The 17,210-nt window shown below is 50.9% G+C and overlaps 1 protein-coding gene across 4 annotated transcripts in view; it reads left to right on the top strand.

Annotated features, from left to right (window-relative positions):
- The window catches only part of AUTS2 (activator of transcription and developmental regulator AUTS2), a 1,127,114-nt gene that overhangs the window by 1,097,697 nt on the left and 12,207 nt on the right, over positions 1–17,210 (top strand). The window contains exons 7-14 of one of the 4 annotated variants that reach the window (XM_081300095.1): positions 4,623–5,091; positions 6,188–6,438; positions 7,137–7,378; positions 8,823–8,867; positions 11,887–11,982; positions 14,086–14,157; positions 15,254–15,283; positions 16,906–16,977. In XM_081300095.1, the coding sequence (XP_081156221.1) occupies positions 4,623–5,091; positions 6,188–6,438; positions 7,137–7,378; positions 8,823–8,867; positions 11,887–11,982; positions 14,086–14,157; positions 15,254–15,283; positions 16,906–16,977 (1,277 nt within the window). Of the gene's footprint in view, positions 1–4,622; positions 5,092–6,184; positions 6,439–7,136; positions 7,379–8,822; positions 8,868–11,886; positions 11,983–14,085; positions 14,158–15,253; positions 15,284–16,905; positions 16,978–17,210 lie in introns of all 4 variants that reach the window. The other 3 variants (XM_081300097.1, XM_081300094.1, XM_081300096.1) reach the window with 3 other exon arrangements.

Here is a 17,210-nt window from a genome sequence, read left to right as displayed (position 1 = left end):
CACCAGGCCTCCCAGACCCAGAGCCTGTGGTGCACAGTGCCTGTGGTTAGCATTTGGTCACACATGCTCGTGTCTCACTGGCTGGGATGACACACAGTTGATACACCCATCTGTACACATAATTCAAAATGTAAGTAAGTCCCTAATGAAATATAAAGGAGAAGTAAATGGAAGTCATTCATAACAACATAAATGCTTGCTCATGGTGGAGAAGGACATGTAAACGTGGCCGCTACAACCACGGCCACCTGGTGGTGGCAGTTAGTCCCCAGAAGCAGCCTTGTGTTGATGTCATGGTTTTTCCTAAGAGTGAACAACTTCTGGTGAAGTCCCAGATGTGGCAAAGTATAGTAGTTGCATTCCTGGAAAATTCAGTAAGTGTTGAAACCCTGCAAAAAAAAATTACTTTGTATTGATTTTTCATTTAACTGTTAGGAATGATTTGTTCATAGGTCAGTGTTGATTATTTAGTACTTAGTTTATTTTTATGGTTGGGTTTATTTTATTCAGTTTTAGTGATTTGTTTTTTCACAAAATTCATTTTATTTTCAAATTCATTAAAAATTTTCTCTGGGCACAGTGGCACGTGCCTTTAGTAATCCCAGTAGCTCGGGAGGTTTAGGCAGGAGGATCCTAAGTTTAAAGTCAGCCTCAGAAAATCGAGGCACTAAGCAACTCAGTGAGACCCCATCTCTAAATAAAATATGAAAAAAGGCTGGGGATGTGGCTCAGCTGTTGAGTGCCCCTAAATTCAGTCCCTGATACCCTACCCCCCCATTTTTTTTGCTTGTTTAAGTTATTTTTTATACAATAAAGCAAAATGTCCCCCCACTATCCAGTTCCTAGCTTATAATAATACAATTATACATAAATACACACACATTAATTTTTCCAGTTTCTACAAAGACAGCATGTGCTATACATGATACACGAAGCTTTTTTTTTTTTTAAGCTGCAAATTTTTCCATGGTATGAATCTACCAGTGATCTCATTTGGGGCATTTCCAAACTTACACCTTAAACCATGATGTTGTTTCATTGTATCTGAATTTCATTGTATCTAAATCCTTGTACACCCACCAAGTCAAGGGAACCCTATTTGTTCTTTTACTAAATGTTTCCAAATTGCCCTCCAGAGATTATGGGGTTTGCATTGTACTGAGGAGGTACAAAATAAGGTCCATTTCCTGGCATGGTGATACATCTCTATCTTCCCAGTACTTACAAGCCTGAGGCAGGAGGATTGCAAATTCAAGGCCAGCCTGGGCAATTTAACAAGACCTATCTCAAAATTTTGACATGGGGTGGGGGCTGCAGCTCAGTGGGAGAATGCTTGCCTAGCATGCCCAAGGCCCTGGGTTCAATCCTCAGTACTGTTCCCCGGGGGGGGGGGGGGGGGTGTCAGGGTCCAATTTCTCAGGGCACTTGTATCAAATCTGTATCAAAATCAAACACTTTTTTTTCTAATCCTCCATTAGGTTTTTAAAAAATTTATTGAGTCAAGTTCATCAATCTATATTTTACATGCAGTAAATGCCCTTTTTACCATACACAATGGAGTATAACTTTTATTTGCATCTTTTATTATAAGCCACGATGTGTTATTCTTACAATTGCAAGAAGGGAGATTGCTTAACCCCAACCCCAAAATGTAATGAATACAACATTTAAATAACACTCGTCAATTTGAATATTTCTCCAACCCCAGCAAATCTCATCCTTTGGCAAATTCAAAGCACATAGTGCAATATAAAATGATTTTAAAATGTGTTCCTGCCAATTTTAGAGAAGCATAGTAAGACAAATTGTCAAGATGGAAAACCTTAAAGGGTAAGATCCATTTATTGAATAATTGAAAGGAAGAGGAAATGCATTACTGATTAGCCACAAAGATGCATGGTGCCTAATCTGTGCCTAAAGAGGCCTGTGGAAATGAGGATGCATAGAACTGTTCCAGCCACCAGCGTTCTTTCCAGCTCTCCACCTGTGGGTGCCCTGCCTACAGGTCACAGTACCAGAGCATTGGTGGGTTGATGGTGGCTTTCAGGTGTAGCTAAAGTATGGTGTTGCCATAATTCCCTGTAGCTGTCTTCGCCCTTTGCAGTGACTGGTTTACTTAAATATTTTAACTAAGTCAGGGATTTGCCATTATCTGCTTTGTTTGGGGGCTTTTGCTTTCCAAGGACCACACAGTGTAGACTGGAGAACAGGCATTTGGTGGACAGAGTTAAGATCAGAACCCAAAACTTCTGATCTATCAAACAGCAAGGTGACTTCCAGCCAGCAAGTTCTCACTTCTCTGGGCTCATTCCATTTGACAACAGAGGGTTGGATTCCCAGTGTGGATTCCCAGTGTGGTCCAAGGGTCAGCAGCATCACCTGTGAGATGGCAGGCAGTTCAGGAATTGGAGCCCCACCCAGAGCTGCTGGGCTGGAGTCTGCACCTTCACGAGACCCTCCCTGGGTGATTGGCACACCTGCTCAAGTGGGGGCCGAGCTGGGACAGCCTCCTGGATGGTCTCCTTTTAAAGTTTTGTGCTCCTGGGTTCCTTTAGTGCTTCCCCAGAGCTGGCTGGGACAGACTGGTGTGGTTCTTTGGAGAGACTCAGGCTTCCTATTTCCCTCCTTGCTCATCCAGGGCGGCAGCGACTGCCATGCTCTTGGTACCACACCTTACTCTCCAGGGGTGTTCAGGCTGGGATTAGACATGGGGCAACAGGAGAGGAGGCCACGCCTGCAGGACACATGCCTTCTGCAGACTTGGCGACATCGAGCTTGGTGGCTGTCCCTAGTATGTTCCTTACCAGCATAAGTGTATTTAAAGGGTATCTTTTGGAAAGGAAGTCTTGTTGATGTGAGCAGATTTATTTCAACATTAATTTTTAGAGGAATTTGGATATAAACGTACCAAAATAGAGAATATTGATTGATTCTTCACCATCCTAGTCCAAGGAGAAGGGAGTAGTGCAGAAGCATGCAGATGGGTTCCTGCCAGTGCCGGGGCCTGTGCTCATCAATTGGCGTAGGTGAGGGAAGAGCCCTGGCACATGCCCAGCCCCTCTCAGTTGGCATGTACTCTCTGGATTTCTACGCTCCTGGAGCTTTCTCTCCTCAACCAGACTAATACCCCTATTTTTGTGAAAGAAAAATTCAGGAAATTTGTGAGAGATGACAGAAAAGGCACGGAGAGGGCAGGCCAGACCCTGGCTCCCACTTCTAAGATAAAGACCCTGCAGGATCCCCTGCAGCCACTTCTCCCCAGCCTCACTAGGGAGCTTGGTCCAGTTCTGGGGACCCACAAAGTTTTGGCTTCATTGTAAGCAGAAATCTTCTATAAAGGTTCTCAAAACAGCACTGGGTGGAAATAAGATACCCAGAGGTCACCAGTGCAGTCATTTGTCCTCAGGCCTCACGAGATGCCCTGTCCCCTCATACCTAGGCAGCACGTTGGCCTGAAGCTGGCCACGTCCTCCACAGCCCCGGAGGTGCCTCGCTTATGAACCAGGGCTTATTTCTGCTTTGGTGCATGATTCAGGTTTGAACTGCTTACCAAACAAACACCAAAGATGATGGCTTGCTCTGATGCAAACTGTGTGTGTACACACGAGTGTGTAAGCAGGAACTGAGAGACCGCATGAGTGGCACATGCTTTTCATGGTGGCGAGAGATGTGGAAGAGGAGGTTTGCAAAGGTGCCCTCATTTCAGAAAGTATTGCAAGCTGTGCTTTTCCTGTTTCTGAACTGTAGTAAAGAAAGAATGCATCTTTTTTAGCACAAAAATGGAGTCGAGGTGATCTCCCACTGCCAGATGCCTACAAAGAACTTACTCCAAATTGGGCTATGCCTTGATATGTAATTATTGGTCTTTCATTATTCTGTTTTGAGAATTTTATGGAATTCGGCTTCTGGGATAATCAACAATGACATCATAGTAGTTATGGCACTTAGGTCCTTTGACCTTAGGAGGGAAGCTTATTTTTTAAGTTTATACGGGAGCATCTATTTTCTATTCTTTCCCCACAATTGAAGAATTCTACTTAAATTTTACATCCAGTTAAGTCTCAGCATCCCGTGGTGCAGGGGCATTTCTGAAGGCCTGGTGAGTGTAGCTGTGGCACGCTTGATTTAAATTTGCGTTTGCATGTTTGATCTCAGATATCCCTGGGCTGGCTGGGGCACATCAGGAGGCCTGACTTTTGCCTGGAAGTTTGGCACTTGCTGAACAAGAACTTGTTGCTCTAAGAATGTCAAGTGCGCCTCCTCAGTCACAATGCAAAGGGGGAGGGGGAAAGGCCAATAAGAAACATCTGTTTGTTGTTAAGTAACATTTGCTTCATTCGCTATTGAAAACACTTCTCATTCAGGAATTGCATTTGTTTTTAAAGGGAAAAATCAACTTGTGGGCTATAATTTCCTAAGTGTGCTTCAGAAAGTCTTTGCAAAGACTGGGGACAGGGAACCCTGGTTTGCAGACCACCAGCTGTGGGATCCCCAGCCAGCGCACCCTTCTTCCCAGGAAGGGTGGTAGGTGGCTGCTGGCTGTGCCTGCAGGCTGGAGCTCGCTCCCCTGGTGCCATGCTCCTGTGTCATTCTGTGTCTTCTCTTTGCTCTCCTCCATACAGATTCGGAGTTAGGTGTTGGCGCGCTGCCCGAACATGACAGCCAGGATGCAGGGCCGATTGTCCCCAAGATATCAGGTCTAGAGAGAAGCCAGGAGAAGAGCCAAGACTGTTGCAAAGAGCCCGCCTTTGAGCCTGTGGTGCTTAAGGACCCCTGCCCTCAGGTCCCGCAGCCGCTGCCCCAGCCCCAGGCGGAGCCCCAGCTCCGAGCCCCTTCTCCGGACCCTGACTTGGTGCCACGCACAGAGGCCCCACCAACAGCCCTTCCTCCAAGTACACAGCCCCCACAGGGCCCCCCGGAGGCCCCACTGCAGCCCGCCCCACAGCCTCAGGTGCAGCGGCCACCCAGGCCACCGTCCCCCACTCAGCTGCTCCACCAGCACCTTCCTGCTGTGCAGGCCCACCCCTCATCCCAGGGCCTGCCCCAGCCCCTGTCAGCCTACAGCAGCAGCCTGAGCCTCAACAGTTTAAGGTGAGCCAACCTGCTCTCTGCCCGCCGGCCACCTTTGCTGGATGGTCAGAGAGTGTGGGTGAGGGCTTCCTAGGAGATAGGTGGCCTGATTGAGAACTGTCCTTGTTTTCTCTGGGAGGCGAGGAGATAGGGACAGGGACTGTTGGGTGAAAGCCGGTTGGGTTGGCCGTTGACACTACACAGGAGTGAACTATCCAGGATCTCCTGGAGGACAGAGGCAGGAAGGAGAGGTGCTTACCCAACAGGTGGCCAGGCCCATGCCATGCGCCTATAGTCCCAGCTCCTGAGGCCGGAGGGTGGCTTGAGCCCAGGAGCTGGAGACCAGCCTAGGGCACATAGAAAGACCCCATCTCAAAAGATGAAAGAAGAAGAAGCGGTTGAAGGTATGCGCCAGGGAGTGGAGTCCAAGGTGCCTCCGAGGGCCCTGAAGGTGGAAACTCAGAGGAGAGAAGGGGTATCGCGGGAGGGTTGTCTCCTCAGGCCCAGGAGACTGAGACCAGTGCTGGGTTGAGCATTTTTTCAGTGGGATTTGCTTCCTCATTTGTGAGTCAGAGAAGAAACCAGTGGGGAGAGCCAGGTCCTCCTGGTTGGTCTACGAGGGGCCGTCCAGGGTGATCCTGAGCCCTGTGGGCTCCTGAGACTTGTGCTTGTTATTGTTTTCCTTTTAGAAGCCTGGTGGGGTCAGGGACAGGTGAAGAACAGACCTAAGCAGGCAGGTTCCTCCCAGGGCTGGGCCAGCTCCTAACCCGGGGCCACTCCTGTGGCACAAGACCTGGCCCACCTCTTCCTGTGGTCCTGGGGTTACGGTAGCAGACAGGGGGGACCCACGTGGTGGTTCTGTTCCGTTTTGTTCCTTGGCTGCTTTGCAGGAAGTGTGGCGAGGAGGGTGGGGGCGGCAGGAGACAGAGCAGGGCAGGCCTGGCCACAGGAGCGAGGGGGGCTATCTCAGCAGAGAACTGCCTGGACAGCCCTGTGCGTGGCGCTGGGCAGTGGTCTCTGCCGGGCTGTGTGGTGGGGAGAGAGAGGCCCAGGGGAGGGAGGGCAGTGGGGACGCAGATGCTCACCTGCGCCTGTTTCTCCCTTTGCTCCACAGCAGCAGCAGGAGCAGCACTCCAGCCAAGACTCAGCCCGCCGCCCCACACCTCTCCCACCACCCCTCGGCCTCCCCGTTCCCCCTCTCCCTGCCCAGCCACAGCCCCCTGCACAGCTTCACCCCCGCCCTCCAGGCCCCCGCTCACGCGCATCACCCCAATATGTTTGCCCCGCCCACTGCTTTGCCTCCGCCACCACCGCTGACGTCAGGGAGTCTGCAGGTCCCCGGACACCCTGCCGGGAGCACTTACTCAGGTAGGATGGCCGGGTGGGCGCAGGGACCTCACTGCTGTCCCTGCCGTCCCTCATCGCCAGGCCGGGCGCACTTAAACAACCATGCCCTGGGAGGGGGGTGTGGGAAAGGAGGCCTGAGGGGTGAGGCCCGGCAGGCACCCTGGCTCAGCAGAGCGGCCACAGCCTGCCAGGTCCGCACCTGCTTCTCTCCAGCATCTCAGGCCGTGTCCTGGGGCATGGGCCTGGCCTGAGGGCGTCCACCTTCCTGGGAAGAAGAGATGCACTTTTATGATGATGCATCCCAGAATTTAGGGATGACCTGGTGGGAGATGGGGTCCTTCTCCCCTCACCTGTATCACGGGCCAGGGTCCCAGTACTGCTCTTCGTCGCTATGTGTCTGCCCTGAGGCCAGCCGGGGAGCCTGCTGCATTCATGGCTGGCAGGCGTCCCCCCTGTTATCCCCACCTCCAAATGACCCAAGGAGGCCAGAGGGCCATCCCAGTCGTGTGGATGGGGAACTGACCTGCTGAGCTGTGCAGCTGGTCCCCAGGCCCAGGTGTTAGTTGAGAGCAGCCCCAGGCTATGGCGGGCCTGAGGTTGTCCCCTCTGTCCCAGGCCCCGGGGGCTGGGTCCTCAGCCCTGCACCCTCCATGCTAAAGCACCTAGATGTCCCGTTCGGAAGGAAAAGGTGCCGACATCTCCCTCTTCTTCTTTTCCAGAGCAAGACATCTTGCGGCAGGAACTGAACACGCGTTTTCTGGCCTCTCAGAGCGCCGACCGAGGGGCCTCCCTGGGCCCCCCGCCCTACCTGCGGACCGAGTTCCACCAGCACCAGCACCAGCACCAGCACACGCACCAGCACACGCACCAGCACACCTTCACACCCTTCCCCCACGCCATCCCACCCACCGCCATCATGCCGACGCCAGCACCTCCCATGGTGCGTACCCCAGGCAGAAATGTGAGGATAAGTAGAGCCCACTCTCTTCTGTGTGCAGGAGGGTGGGGCTGGCACGGGCGTGGGCCCTGAGGCCAGGTGGCCTTCGAGGGGCAGTGTCCTGCGCCTTACCCAGGTGCCCGCTGCACGCATTTGCCAGTGCTGGGTCCACCTGCTAGTGGCCTTCCTTCTCTGGGCACCTGGCATCGCGGCCTGACAGCAGTGTGAACCAGGTGCTGACGAACAGGTGCTCACAGCACCAGGAGGGAGGGGACAAGTGGAGGAACAGCCACTGGGGCCAGCTGCCTGCCCTGTGTGGGGTGACATTCAGAGGCTGAGCCCTGAGCCTGGAGGTGTGTGGGCATTGCCATGTACCCAGGGAACTGGGAACTGAAACGGATGGTCTCAGACAGGCTTCTTTAAATCTTTAAATGCCCTAGTAGAGTTCTACCTCAGTTGTCACTTATTTCCAGTGTTTAGAGAAGGGCCTGGTTGAAACCCTGAAGAGGAGAGTCCATCAGGCCCAGGAGAGCAGATGGGAATTCACGGAGGGTCCTCTCATCCACCTCTGCGCCTTCTCACCCACTGGCTCAACTTATTTTTCTTAACATATATTTTTAAAGTTTGTTCTACAAGTTTTATTTAGGGGAATATTAAAGATGAGGCCTTTTCACCATCCCACCACCCCCGCCCCCCCCCCACAAAAAAAAGTCCTATAGCAAGTTCTGTGTCTTTTTTTTCTGAGAGAACTGCATTTCTCAACAGTTATTTATTTGTTTAAATTCCTTTTTAGTTGTAGCTGGACACAATACCTTTAATTTATTTATTTGTTTTCTATGTGGTGCTGAGGATCAAACCCAGTGCCTCATATGTGCTAGGCGAGCCCACCACTGAGCCCTGGCCAACAGCCATGTGTTTAAGGGCCTAATGGTTTAAGAAAATATCATGCTGGCCTGTGTGAGCTGGTCCACCAGTGAGTCAATCTGAGGTCTTAACATCCTGGAGGAAGACAGGCATGAGGGCGGGGTGATGAGTCCTCCTGATGGGTTCAGAAGACCCAGCCCAAGTGCTCTGTGTGGGTGACATGGACTTCAGAGAACGGCAGATCTGCAGTTCTTCTGGCAAGGAGAAGACCAAGTGGAGGGACCCTGGGAGGCCAGGCCCCGTGCTCGGCTCTCTGGATGGATTTGGAGGTACCTGTCCTCTCCAGTTTGGGTGTTCACTGTGTCAGCCTCTGAGCGCAGAGTAGAAAGAGAGGAACCACCAGCCGACCAGGGCCCAAGACACCGCGCCGCGTGGGCAGACTGGACTCAGGGTTGCCAGAGGCTCAGGAGCTCAGGTGGCTCCTATCCAGTGAGGTTGCAGAGTCTGGTGATGTCTCAGTGACACAGAAGCTGTAGGCTGCCTCCACTGAACAGTGAACCAAAGGCAGATGAAGTAACTAGTTTTTGCTTTGATCCCTTTACAGTTTGACAAATACCCTACAAAAGTTGACCCCTTCTACCGGCACAGTGTGAGTTGCATTCCCTGCTACACGTTGAATGTGCCTGCTTTCCGTGCGTGCGCTCTCCCCTAGTCAGTACACGGCCAGCGGCCTTCCCGTCACCGCGCCAGTGTGCCCGCTGCTGCTCGTCCCTGTGGATGCTTGCTTTTGTGGCGTCTTGCTTTTGGTAAAGATGCAGTATCATCTTCAGAGTCAAAAGATCATAAGCACAGCCAGGACAGCCCCCTGGGAGCCAGAACCTGCCCTGCCTGGGGGTGTAAGCTTTGCAGCCCTTGCTGCAGCAGAGCCCGAGGCCACAGGACCTCAGCCACAGGCGGAAAGCCAGCCACAGAGGGACCTCAGCCTGACTGTTCCCTCTGAACAAAGTCCCTCATTCTTTTGACTCATAACTCTTCAAAAAGTACATTTTTATTTACTTGAGACTAAATACAGAACCCTCTTCCACATGGCTGATACTGTTCTCCTGAGTGTATTTTCATTTCACAATTAAAATATTATTTAATTAAAGAAAGCCTTAACATTAAAACGAATGCACCTTTTCTCCTTAAGCTCAATTCTTCATTGCTTAAAAGATGCAGTTTTATGCAATCTTAAGTATACATTCCAGAACTTAAATTGGTACCAACCCGTTATTTGATCATTGATGTAGAAGACAAGAGCTTCTCTATACAAAGACCTTGAATACTTGATTGTGATATTTTGATTATGGGGTGAATACTGCATCATTTTTATCTGAAAATTTGCAAGTTTATTTGCTCAATGGTTTTTCTTTTCTTTATAATTTGTAAGTGAATCCAGAAAAAAGGAAAAGTCATAATTGCTTGTAGCCATGTTGATTCATCATTTACAGCTATTCCCATTTTGATTCTTAGATTGTGTTCTCATTTTGGTGGAAATGTTGCTCAGCAGATCAGCAAAGACTGAATTCATTCATACTTTAAATAGATAATTAGGCACTTTATTAGTCAAGAGCATAGCTGAGAAATCAAGACTAGGAAATATTAGAAATCAATTAAGAATCACTTACTCTGGAGCCACTCAGAAGTGACGTGAGGCCTCTTCAGTAAGGAAAGGTGCATATGAGGGCCTTGCACCCACCACGTGGGCCACCTGTGTTGCTCAGCACTGATGCAGAAAGGTTTTCAGATGGACATTCAGGACCCAGTAGGCCTGGGTCCCTCTTGGGACCTGCCCATGAGTGGTGCCACTTTGCCTTGCTCTGTGTCTTGCTGATTTAATGAGGAACCAGCACACAGAATGGTTTCTGTGGAGCTCAGTGTGCCCAGGAGGCGGCTCAGGTTGGCAGCCTGAAGCCACGCTCCATGCTCCGTGGGCACACTCCACGGAGATGCCTAGGCTGGGGCTGGCGAGGCAGCCTAGGGGTCTGGACTTTGGAAAGTGTCCACGACCTCTGGTTCTCCAGCCGGGACAGTCTTCAGCTATATTTATTTTCTAGTGGTCAGCAGTGGGACAGAGCAAAGGAAGTGGGAAGAGCATTGGGTTTCACTGTGAACGTGAAGGGAACTGCCCACCTGGACAAGTTTCTGGTGGAGGGTGTTGGTCACTCCACTTTCTTCCTACAGGGCCCTGGGGGGTCCTCACACGGCCAGTTACAGGGTGATATAGGAAGTGCTTAGTCCCTCTTGCCTTGGAATCAGGACGCTACAGGCGGACGGCAGAGGCCGTGCTCAAGAATCTAAAACCCAGTCTTGGACTTGAAAGGAGTTCTGAAGGGGGCACCCTTGCACAGTCCCTGTGTAAGTGGGTTCAGTTCAGGACCAATGAGTCTGACACCTCTGGGCACCACTGGAGAGAGCAACTGGAGTCGGCCTGAAAGAGATGTGTGGGTCTCAGTCCCTGCCAGAGCAGCTGGTGTGAGGGCCTTATTGGGAAGGTGCATTGTCATACTGTGACATGTGACACAACTGTGAGTTGGTGTGTCACTTAAATATCCACATGATGGTTTGGTCAAAGTGAACGGACCCAGAGGTGTAGAACCTCAGAGGTAATACAATTTCCAAAGGCAGGAAAGATGTGCTCACATCATCTCCCTGTATTGCTGTACATTTTTCCTCCAGTTATGTCTTTTGTATGCTAATGAGTCAAGAAAATTTATATTTTTCACTCAAAATCATGCTTTTCCTGTCATCAGGTGGTCAGACCCACACATCAACAGCTTGGCTTGCATGACCTCCAGTGAGCTTGTCTATTGAGCAGCAGACACGATTCAAAGCTGGCCCTAAGAATCAGGGCCTTGTGTTAATCCCAAAGAGCTCCAAGTTCCAGGAGAGCTGAGAGTGAGAATGGCTCTGAGCTCTGCATGCGGGCCCAGCAGTCCTGGGGGAGCCCCACATGTTATTTGTTACATGGGATAATATTCCCAGGCTTCTGTAATCTACCTTTTAGGAGAACTGGCAGCTCTATTTAAAGTTTAAACTGAGTCATTTTATTTTACCCTTCCACAAATATTTGTCATCATTTTAGATGAGAGAATTAAATTGTCCTCTGGAACTGCCACTTCTAGAACAACCTAATGAAGCAAGGATTGTGAATATGTTCTCATTTCCTCAAACTATTAAAAATCTAAAAGCACTAATTGAGTTTTAATGGTATAAAATCCTGGCACTCATGAGGAACTGCTTCTTTTTCTTTCCTTTTTCTTTTTTCTAATTAACTTGTGATTTTCTGGGCATTTTATCAGCCCAGCATCCCTCCTGGTTTGGGTATGCATTGAAACCTCTACCCATTTAGGGCTCGATTGTGATTCACCAATTAATAATTAGAAAGCTCCCTTTCTAATGGCGTTCTCATCTGGGACACCATTTGTTGGCTGATTGATTCTGAACTACTTTTAAATCAGACATTCGTGTGCATCTGTGTGATCACCCTCCCCATCCTGGTTCTTCACTAGTGGCACCTGGCTGAGTTGCCTGGCTCGCTCCTGTTGGTGTCTTTCTGTGGGAGGGGAATGTGAACATGTCACCTGCCTTCGACTAAAGCCGTTTTCTCCTCTCGTCTCTGGCCGCAGCTCTTCCACTCCTACCCTCCTGCAGTGTCGGGCATCCCCCCCATGATCCCACCCACGGGCCCTTTTGGTTCACTACAAGGAGCATTTCAGCCCAAGGTAAGGAGGGCACAGGGAAGACCCAGGGGTGTGTCTTGCTGGGCACGAGGGGGTCTGCCCCTTCTTCCTGCACAGTGACTGACTTCTCAGAGCCTAAGTGACCCGGGGATTAGAGTGAGAGGATTTTTTTCTAGTCCATTTAGTTTTAAGCCTCAGCAAAAATTGAGGCTTCAGTTGGTACTCCCACGTGATCTCAGCTGAGCTTCTCTGTCCCCTGTGGAAGATGCCACCACGAGCATGGGCTTCTGTCCAGGGAGCCATGACCTCTGAGACCAGCTGACTTTTGAGGCAGAGATGGGAGGCTGGGCCTGTCAGTTTTCCAAGGAAGAGGCTGGACTGAAGTCCCAGGGGTGCAGCAGTCTGTGTTGTTGTATCGGGGAGATTCCCCTCCTGGCCCGCCCTGTCCTCCGCAGCCCCAGCTGGGCAGGCGGGTCTGCTGGAGCGGAGGCCGAACTTCTGGCCTCCTGGTTCTTTGCTTCTCCTACCACTGGCTCTCAAAGTTCAAACTGCCAAGGTCACAAACATTTTTGAGAGGGACTTTCAGGACATGCATGTTTAAAATCAACTGCAGCCCATTTTACTCTCTTACCAAAGTGACGCATCTTCTAGTGGCAAAACATTCTCACATTTTTCAGGCGAGGTTTTCTGTGGTATGTGATTTTCTTTTCCTCTCCATCCCATTTCTGAGGTGAGCACCAGGGTGGGGCCAGCCTCCCAGGATGGGCACCTGCTGTTTTGCCCAAGACTATTACACCTGGAGAGGAGGACAGAGGCCCTGGGGTGGGGTGGCTGCCCTCCAGGCCTCGTCCCCTTGCAATGAGTGCTCCTGACATGCGAGGTCACACGTACAGAGGGCTCTACAGTGGCTCAGCCAAGTGCCTCCTATCTGGAGATCGAAGAAGGCGGTCTTCAACTCCTTCCCCGAGCCTGCTCTTTACTGCTCCCTCAGACCCTGGTCCGTCCCTTCTAGGTTGGGACAAATCTCTAGTGCATCCCCAAACAGACTGGTAGGTCATTTAATAAATTAGACTATTTCCCTCACTCACAATTATCCAATCACACAGAAAACTGCATCTGGGCAGGAGAGAGCCTCTGCTGGTGTGGAAATAGGCCTTTCCAGGCCACCTTCCTGATTGAATATGTAGATTGCAGTTCATTAGTGGAGTTCTTCATATGTATGCAAATCAGGCTGTTAACAACTCCAGCTTAATTGTTGGTTGTGCCGCAGCTGATTGCTTTCCTTTCATTCCTTCCCCCTTCACCAGGGAGGCGAGCCTGGTGCCTGAACTTGAGCTCCTTTTCCACACAGTTAACTTCTGGTGTGTGTGTGTTGGGGGGAGGGTGTCCTGGAGGTTGTGATTTCCTAAATAATTGGTGTTACATAGTTTTAAAATCCTTCTCCCACAAGACCATAATGACTGTGCCCGAAGTAGGCTTTTGGTTGTTGTTCATTCAAAGGACAAAAGCCTACAGATAGGTTAATATTATGAGTGGTGTGTAAGAAGGGAGGTAGGATAAGGGAGACACAGGCAGAATTTGATACTGCGTCTGTGTGGTCCCTATGTTGGGTTCTCTTGTCCCATTTCCACCACCGCTAATGAGTCATTACTGAGTGTAATTTCTTGTTATTGTCTGCCAGTTAAAACGTGGAGCGTTGGCTTAATGTCTGCGCAGTGCTGTCAACTCTTCTGATGAGAAGCACCTGACACTGCAAACGATGGCAGTGTTCACTTGAGCATCTCCTGGAACGTCTGGAGGGGGCAGAGAGGCGGCCAGCCAGAGCTGGGCCACCTGGGAAGGAGGCGTCCGGGCCAGCCTCTCCATGTGTGGCTGCCCTGTTTGGTCCCTGTGGCTTCCACTGTGGTGACGGGTGCTGGAGGCCACCTCTCTGCTTTAGATGACATGGGAGAGAGCTGCCTCTGGTCAGAGCGCTGGAGAAAACAGGGAGCAGCCCTGTACAGGCTCATGTGCTCACTGAGAAAAATGAGTCTGTGATTTAGAATGAAACAGATGAAGTCTCACTTCTTCATTTAGAAGGAGGAAAGGTTTTGCTTCATGTCCCGTGTTTTGTGCTTCCTAAGCTGTGGTCTAATTAATTTGTAGACTTCCAACCCTATCGATGTTGCTGCTCGGCCCGGGACAGTCCCACACACTTTACTTCAGAAGGACCCGCGGGTACGTGCCAAGTCAGGCTTGGTCTCAGGTAACCCGGGTGTGTGCAGGGGACAGGTCCTGTGCACGACCCTCCTATCTCCTTTGAGAGAGCTGCTCTCAGGGAAGGGACTCTTCCCACCTGTGCAAGAGAGTGCCAGTTCCTCCTGGAAGACACTCTCTCCTGCCCTGTGAGTGACACCGGAAGGCTGACTTCCCAGCAAAAGGAGGGGGACGGGCTTGTGATCTGAGCCTAGAAAGTGGACACTGTGGCTTCTCCAGTTCCTCCTTGACCAAGCCTTTATGTCTGCAAATCCTTATGTTGCTGTGGGTGCTCTGGATAGACAAGCACTGAGTGCTTCTCCTGCTGGACATCAGCCCCCGCCACCCGCTACCCGAGGTCAGGACATCCCAGACCCCATGGCTCCCCTGGCCCTCTGCTTTTAATGTGGCCAGGATCCCCTGTGCTCTAGAGCTGAGTAAAATATCCATGATGTTTTGGTTATGTCATTTATTAATGGTCTACACTGCACCTACTCCCAAAGAAGAACTTGAAGTTCCACAGGAGGTACAATCTTGTCTCGACAGTGGTCATTTATCTTTATAGTAAATGTGAGAGAACGATTGCCATCCCAGTGCCGTCTCCTCCCTGGGTAAGGGCAGCTGGAGCTGATGGCGGGAGCTAGGTAGACGGGCTGAAGGTCCTGAGAGCCGCCACCCCCACGGTGACTCTTGGTGAAGAAAGGCTGGCCCACGCGTCCCCTCAGCATTGATCCTGAGTCTGCCTCTTCAGCCTGCTCTCCCCCGCACCCTCGGTGTGGTGTGGAAGGGCTGCCCCCCGGGAACCTCAGGCTAGGCAGCACCAGGGCCAGGCTGCCCAGGGCACGCTGCTATTGATTAAACTTGTACGGGGCTTGTCGACGGTGATGTCAGTGGGGGAGGGGACACTTGGCACTTTTGATAGTGTGAAAATGGGTTAATTATTCTCCAAAAGGGCTTCATTTAAAAGTAAAATTCTAACATTTTAATTTCCCCTCCTAATGAAGCACTACAAATTTGTTAATTAGAGCAATTGTTTGAGTGACAGGCGTGTAACCAAGTTGTCATTTTCTCTTCACAGTTGACAGATCCTTTCAGACCTATGTTAAGGGTAAGAAAGCCTCTTCTAGCACTGTTTTGCAACCTCTGTTTGACTCCCTGTGGGTTGGAAACGCAAGTCTGTAGCCAGCCTACCCAGCAGGCTGTGGCACGGTGGTTGGGTTTTCAGGTCCTGTGTGATGCAAGTGACCGAGTTGTTTTGCTTCGGGCAGTGAAGGAAGCCATGCCACGGGCTTCTTATTTATGTAACTGGTAGAGCCGAGTCCGATTCCGATTCCGGTGTGAGCGGGTCTGGTAGAAAGTCTGATTGGATCTCAGGGAGGAAGACTTGAGCAACAGGCTGCAGTCAGTGTCTTTCAGGAAACGCATACTTACCTGGATGGGTGTGCTCTGCTGTGGCTCCCTGGTTCAGCACGAGGTGCTATTGACTTTCGTAGCCACTTGACCTGTTTCTGTGGTGTGGGAAAGGATACTGTGAGCATTGGTTGTTAACGTCGTTTAAAGCAGAATGGCCTGAGGTCTGGTGCCTGGCCAGCAGATGGCCCCTCTGTGAATGCCAACTTCCCCATGCCTGTCTGAGTGGTAGATAATGGGCAGTAGCCTTCCTGCGGTCCCCACCCATTTCTGGTGCATACTCTCAGATAATCCACCTTCTCCAAAGGGAACAGGAGGTCTGTGTCCTCACTTAGGTGAGGCAGTGTGGTACTTGTGATGTCAAACAACCTGTCAGTCCATGACAGGAGAAAAGTCCTGAGTCTGTATTTCAAGAACAGCTCCCTACTACAGAAACCTGAAGCTTCTGTCCTTTGCCAGTGCAGAATGGAGTTCTTTCCTTCTGTCCAGTAGTTACTGCGCATGCACTCTAGGCTTAAGAGGAGATTGCTTGGCAGGAGGCAGAAAGAGGTGGTCCCTGCCCCAAGTGGCAGAAGAGAGGCACTTGCCATCACCCCACTGCTCAGAAACCAAGGAATGATTTGGGAGATGCAAATTGATCTGCACTCCTCCAGGGGTGGAGGAGGGATTTGGTATTGCAGAAGCCTGGAGAGTAGGGAGGAAGGAATGCCTTCCCCTCCCCTCCCCTCCCCTCCCCTTCTCTTAGACATGAACAGTGTCCCAGCATGAATGAGTGGTCAGCTCTTAATGAAGCATATGGGGTCACTGGACTTCAACAGAAGTGGGATGGATTCCATTGCCCCTCTTTGGGGGTTAAAGAAGCATTGGGGAGGTTATGACAGGTCCTGTGCCCTTTCTTGTTTTGATTTGATTCCGATGCTCCCTAATTAGCCCTTGTGAACAGCTGATTTGCATTATAGCATAGCCACATTTGTTAAGTAGGACTTCACCAGGTCTGCCAGCTGGCACCAGAAAAGAAAGAAGAGGCACAAAGTGGGATTCAGGCTTTTCCCATCTTGTCCTTGGTAACTGGGGGTCCTTGTCAAGTATGGCTTCCTGAGTGGTGGCCGATGTCTGGGCCCCAGGAAGAGGGGGAGAGCGATTATGGCTCCCTGGTGGCTGGGCCCGGCAGGGTTGCTGACGGGAGGCTCTTGGAGGCACAAAGCTCTCTTGTTTCATGAAAAAAGTCTCTGCAGCCAGAATCTGCTGAGAGCTCGGGGGATTTGCAGGCGGTTTCCCTGAAACGTCTCCTTCTGACCACTTTGCTCTTTCTTGTTCCAGAAACCAGGGAAGTGGTGTGCTATGCATGTTCACATCGCCTGGCAGATTTACCACCACCAACAGAAAGTCAAGGTCAGTCTGACCTTCCTGGTTCACGGGGCGGGGGGGGGGGGAGATGGGGGGAGAGGTGGGGGGGGAGCTGGGTGCGAGCACGTGATCTGCCCAGGAGCACCTGAGTAGGAGTATTCAAAACAGGGTCTGAAGACCAGAGGCAGGGAGAGGTCCCTCGGGAAGCCCATCTGAGAACCTTAACGAGGGAAACCTCCAGCAGAATCACAGAACAAAAGCAAACTGGTAGCTCCCTG

The sequence above is a fragment of the Spermophilus citellus genome, assembly GCF_964194105.1.
Source record: "Spermophilus citellus genome assembly, chromosome: 6".
Lineage (NCBI taxonomy): Eukaryota > Metazoa > Chordata > Mammalia > Rodentia > Sciuridae > Spermophilus > Spermophilus citellus.
The sequence above is the reverse complement of the archived record's forward strand: the minus strand, read 5'-3'. Positions and strand labels throughout refer to the sequence as shown.